Source organism: Procambarus clarkii, chromosome 90 (assembly GCF_040958095.1).
Source record: "Procambarus clarkii isolate CNS0578487 chromosome 90, FALCON_Pclarkii_2.0, whole genome shotgun sequence".
In the NCBI taxonomy this organism is placed as follows: domain Eukaryota; kingdom Metazoa; phylum Arthropoda; class Malacostraca; order Decapoda; family Cambaridae; genus Procambarus; species Procambarus clarkii.
In genome coordinates this window covers 19,265,416-19,271,415 of record NC_091239.1, presented here as the reverse complement: position 1 = coordinate 19,271,415, position 6,000 = coordinate 19,265,416, and the positions used below count along the sequence as shown (strand labels likewise).

At 37.6% G+C, this 6,000-nt stretch overlaps 1 protein-coding gene across 1 annotated transcript in view; it reads right to left on the bottom strand.

Annotated features, from left to right (window-relative positions):
* Positions 1–1,324: 1,324 nt before the first annotated feature.
* LOC123746510 (zinc finger protein 271-like) overlaps positions 1,325–6,000 on the bottom strand; it is an 82,787-nt gene continuing 78,111 nt past the window's right edge. Inside the window, exon 2 of the mRNA XM_045728037.2 lies at positions 1,325–4,562. Coding sequence (XP_045583993.1) covers positions 1,535–2,674 — 1,140 coding nt within the window. The 5' untranslated portion in view covers positions 2,675–4,562 and the 3' untranslated portion in view covers positions 1,325–1,534. The remainder of the gene's footprint in view (positions 4,563–6,000) is intronic.

Below are 6,000 nucleotides of genomic sequence, written 5' to 3'. Positions count from 1 at the left end.
TTGGTGTTGAAAATAGAATTTTGTAAAAACGCCTTGATACCTGCCTGATGAGGTTCTGGGAGTTCTTCTACTCGCCAAACTCGGCCTGAGGCTAGACTTGACTTGTGAGAGCTTGGTCCAACAGACTTTTGCTTGCAGCAGCCCACAGGCCCACATATCCACCACAGCCCAGTTGGTCTGGAACTTCTTGAAGAAAACTAGTTAGTTTCCTCTTGATATCCACTCTTGTTCCGGCCCTAGGCTCTAAGGCCTACTGCAGATATCCTCGAAAGGATATCTGATCAGCTGGGCTGTAATATGTCAGACTAGGAACAGCAGACTCTAGCAGCCTGGTTGACCAGACCACCAACCAGGAGGCTTAGTCAGAGACTGGGCCATGGAGTCACTGATCTCTAGAATCATCTCAAGGTAGGTAGGTATGGTCAGATACTAGAAATGGTCACTATTCAAGTGCTAATTTCAATTGCCCAAGTATATTTACATACTTATAATTGTGGTATTCAGTCTTGAGAAATTCTGTACATTCCTTATAAATTTTGTTAAAATTTTCCTATATTGTGTTTATATCCTTTCCTATCAATAACCTTTCTGAAAATGAAAAAATTTACTTAAGACTAATTTCTTTATTTTTTTTTTTTTGTTTCTTCTGTCATAGGAATTGGTGTATTTATTATAAAATAGGACGCAAGTGCTCTTACTGAAAGGAGATATATACTATGGGTCAACGATTTCTTCCCTTTTACCAGGTGAATACGAGATCCAGCACCTTTTACCAGGTGAATATGAGACCCAGCAATGATGGAACATTCCCTTCCTTTACTCATTATATTTTGATGCTGATATTCATTTAAATATTGACCTACCACATGAAGCTTCCAGCGGTAGTTTCCAATTTCTCTTATTTTCCTTGCAATATTTTGCAAGAACTTGTTGCAGAAAAACAACCATCACGAGCACAGCCGTACCCAGCACGAGAACAGCCGTACCCAGCACGAGAACAGCCGTACCCAGCATGAGAACAGCCATACCCAGCACGAGCACAGCAGTACTCAGCACTAGTTTTAAGTGTGTACATAGTGTTAAAATTAAAGTTGCAGTAATTTTAGTGTACAGTAGTTTTCATAAACTGTATTGTAGTACTCAACATACAGCAGAACTACTTAATCAATACAGTGCTAACGGCATAATACAGTACAGTATGTATTTACTGTACAGCATTCACAACTCCATGAGACTTCAAGCTGAACATAACTCCAACAATAAGGTAAATAACAAATGTAATACAGTAATTTTTAGTAGGGTAATAATATATAGGTACGGTATGTAATATGATAATGCATTTTTATTGTGTTTAAGAAAAAAAAAGACACCGACGCAAATGCCTCCTGAAGGTCCCCTCTTGCAATGCATCTAACGCATTGGGGTTGGTCCCATATAGTACGTTGAATGGAGGTTGTACTGTATGATTTCTTATGTACATTATTAGATACAGTTTTAGATTTGATTTGTCTGTTTTTTTTTTTTTTTTGCACACTTAACACTGATCTGGAATTTCTCCTGTATGAATCCTCATGTGCCTTGTTAAATACAATTTACGGGAAAATTTTTTGGGACACTCTGAACAGTGATATGGTCTCTCTCCTGTATGAGCCATCATGTGCTTTGTTAGAATTGATTTATATGCAAAATCTTTAAGACACACTGAACATTGATATGGTTTCAGTCCTGTATGAATCCGCATATGCTTCATTGCATTTGAATTACATGTGAAAGTTTTTAGACACTCTGAACATTGATAGGGTTTCTCTCCTGTGTGAGTCCTTGTGTGCTTTGCTAAAACTGATCGATGTGAAAAACCTTTTAGACACACTGAACATTCATATGGTTTATCTTCTGTATGAACCCTCATGTGCTCTACTATTTGTGATTTTTCTGCAAAGTCTTTTAGACACTCTAAACAGTGAAATGGCTTTTCTCCTGTATGAACTTTCATGTGTCTCGTTAGAAATGATTTACGTGCAAAATCTCTCTGACATACAGAACACTGATAGGGTTTCTCTCCTGTATGAATCCTCATATGCTTTGTTCGATCTGATTTACTAGAAAAATGTTTTTGACACTCTGAACATTGATATGGTTTCTCCCCTGTATGAGTCCTCATGTGCTCCATTAAATGTGATTTTTGTGCAAAGTCTTTTTGACACACCGAACACTGATAAGGTCTTATTCCTGTATGAAGCCTTAAGTGCTTGGTTAGAACCGATTTACAAGAAAACTCTTTTTGACACTCTGAACATTGATAAGGTTTCTCCCCTGTATGAATCCTCATGTGCTCCATTAGATGTGACTTTTGTGCAAAATCTTTTTGACACTCTGAACACTGATATGGTTTCTCTCCTGTATGAACTCTCATGTGCTTTGTTAGTCCTGATTTGCATGATAAGTCTTTTAGACACACTGAACACTGATATAGTTTCTCTCCTGTATGAACTCTCTTGTGCTTTGTTAAATCTGAATTACATATAAAATCTTTAAAACACACTGAGCATTGAAATGGTTTCTCTCCTGTATGAATCCTCAAGTGCCTTATTAGATGTGATTTTTGTCTTAAGTCTTTCAGACATATTGAACACTGATATGGATTGTTTTCTAAATGAGTGCTCATTTTTAACATTTTGTCTTTTTTTAAGTGTATTAAAACATTCCCAGGGTATTAAAATTAATTCTGCTATAAATTCTCACAGGCTACTTGAGTTTTCAGATATTGTGGTTTTAAACTTCAACACTGATGTGGTATTTTTTTCAAATAAATTTCTGCATAATTTACTTAATTGTTTTAATATGTAAAGTTATTTTAGCATGTTATCAATGACATTTATTTTATAAGTAAAGTCTTATAGTCATAATTATTTCTGTCCTAAATAGGTTTTTGTTTGCTTTATTAATATTTGAGCAAAGGCTTAATACCCTTTATTTGTGTTATGCCTGACTACTTTGACAAGTTTTTGTACAATAATAAGGCAAATTTTGTTAAAGCTGCTGAACACTTGGAATGTGATACTGTATACCTAATATTACTTGGTGACCAGCATAGAGCAGCAAGTTATCAAGTTATGGCAAGTTATGACACCTCTGTTGTCAATAGAGGCAATGAAGCTCAAAAGAGCTACTTGAAAAGATCACATTTCCTTTGGCATCAATATATAGGAAATGGATTACTTGTTAACTATCTTGAGAGATAGATATGTTAAGACATACAAGAGCATATAAATGTTTAAAAATATATAAACCAGTTAAGTCACTGACTAATATTAGACAAATATTTTTGTGATTTGTAACATTAGAGAATGTTAGACATACAATACTAGACAATAATGCTCATAAATAGTGTAAATGTATCTACACAACTACATACTCTGCCACATGTGGCTGTAGTCTCAAATTCAGGACATGAGCACAACTTTGTGAACACACTAGTCCAATATTAGGGTAAGATATCTAAAATTTACACATGCCACCATTTGAAAGAATTTTTAATTCTTTAATTCTTTTGAAAGGATTTTTAATTCTTTCAAAAGAAAAATATAGTAAATATTAAATATAGTTGCAGCACAAGTCAAGCACAACCGGCCATAAGTGGTTAGTCTTTTTTGAAAATGTGTTTGTGGTATTTATGTAAAGTATACATACAATGTACCATATACAAAAAAATCTACGTGCTATATATGTATTTTTTCGTAATCCACAACACCTTTTTGTAAATAAATACAAAAAATATATATGCACATATGCACATTTTAAAAATGTCCGCTTAAATTTACACTGTAAAAATAATTAATTTACATAATCTCCAAATGTTTCCTCCCAAAATAATAATATAAACTTAAAACACATACACAATATATTAACAAATATGAAATCTTGAAATAAAGAAGACACCAAATTTAATGTATATACATGCACATTTATCATTTGTTACAATGGTGCTACAGTGCATGAGCTGTTGTAAATACATGTACACTTTTCATATGAAATAATGTTTATTACAATGGGTGATAAAGCTGCACAGGACAATACTTGAAAAAGTGGAGTAAACATTCATCCAAAAGGTGTTGAGGAAGAGATTGTAATAGTCAGGATTCTGAAATGTGCTCAACACACAAAGTGTTGCCAGTGCATATGGAGTATTTCCGACACTATGATGTCCTTTATAACACTGCTGGTACTACCATGTATGAATTATTTCTGATACATGAGTTTCACAGCTGAGTGGACAGTGCTTCGGATTGGTAGTCCCGAGATTCTGGGTTCGATGTCTGGTGGAGGTGGAGATAAATGGGCAAAATGTTTCTTTCACCATGATGCCCCTGTTACCTAACAGTAAACAGGTACCTGGGAGTTAGACAGCTGCTACAGGCTGCTTCCTGGGGGTGTGTACCATAAAGGAGGTCTGGTCGAGGACCGAGCTGTAGGGATGCTAAGCCCTGAAATCATCTCAAGATGACCTTCATGGCAACTGGGTGCTAGCACTGCTAGTGTAATTCTTCTGGTGATAGCATGAGCTGCAAAAGAAAAAAAAGAGAGAAAAATCATCAGTGCTTGATGTCAACTATACAATATATAATATCTGACATCATCTAAAACAAGAATCCTAAAATACACACATAAATTTTAAGGTAGTATATAAACACTAGACAAATTTGGGTATTCCTGAAAATAGGCACTATAGATATTATTCCTGAAAAACCATGTGAGTAAATAATTCACTCAAGTGGACATTAACCCTTTAACAGCACTACTGTAATTGTATTTATACAATTTTTGGTTTATCTGCTTGCACGGCGCACATCGTATGTGAGAGAGTGGTCTCTCAAGAATCTCCCACAGCTGACTTGAATGGCTCATTGCAGTTGCCTTTTTGAGAGTAGGTTTGCAAGAGGAAGACTGTGATTTTACAAAATTTCTCTGGATAAAGGATCCTAGCGATCCTAATAGTGAAATCATCACATAGATTCACGTCAGTCCTATTTGGAGCTACATCATCTTCATTTTTACTGCAAGCTATCTTGGATACTCATTTGAAGAAATCTGTTAATCCATACAAGACAGAAATTAGTAACAACTTATATATTGATAACTTCCAAGGAACTACTAATGATGAAACCAAATTAGTGGAAATTTATCATGAGGCTAACCACGAGTTACTGGGAGCCAATATGCCTTTACAGTCGTGGGCCTCTAATAATCAACACCTGAATCAAATACAGGAGCACCTCAGTTTACGAATTCAATCCGTTCCTGGAGACGGTTCGTAACCCAAAAATTCATAAACCAAAGCTAATTTCCCCACAAGAAATACTGTAGACACTCGATTATCCGGGATTCGAACATCCAGAAAACACCCTTATACGGCCAAAATCGTGACCGGATAAAGTTACCTCAATATCCGGCCAAAATGTCCTTTTGAGCCAGATAAAAAATCGGAGCCTGTTAACTTGCGGCCGTTCAGCCACATGGTGTAGGAGGGGGTAGGGTAGATGGGTGGTTTCCGGAGAGAGGGGAAGCTTTGGGAGGGACCACCTGGGGGATATCGGTCAGGAAGGGAGAGAGGGAGTTGGTCAGGGAGGGAGAGGGAGGGAGTTGGTCAGGAAGGGAGGGAGAGAGGGAGTTGGTCAGGAAGGGAGGGAGTTGGTCAAGAAGGGAGGGAGGGAGTTGGTCAAGAAGGGAGGGAGAGAGGGAGTTGGTCAGGAAGGGAGGGGGAGAGGGAGTTGGTCAGGAAGGGAGGGAGTTGGTCAAGAAGGGAGGGAGGGAGTTGGTCAAGAAGGGAGGGAGAGAGGGAGTTGGTCAGGAAGGGAGGGGGAGAGGGAGTTGGTCAGGAAGGGAGGGAGAGAGGGAGTTGGTCAGGAAGGGAGGGAGTTGGTCAAGAAGGGAGGGAGGGAGTTGGTCAAGAAGGGAGGGAGAGAGGGAGTTGGTCAGGAAGGGAGGGGGAGAGGGAGTCAG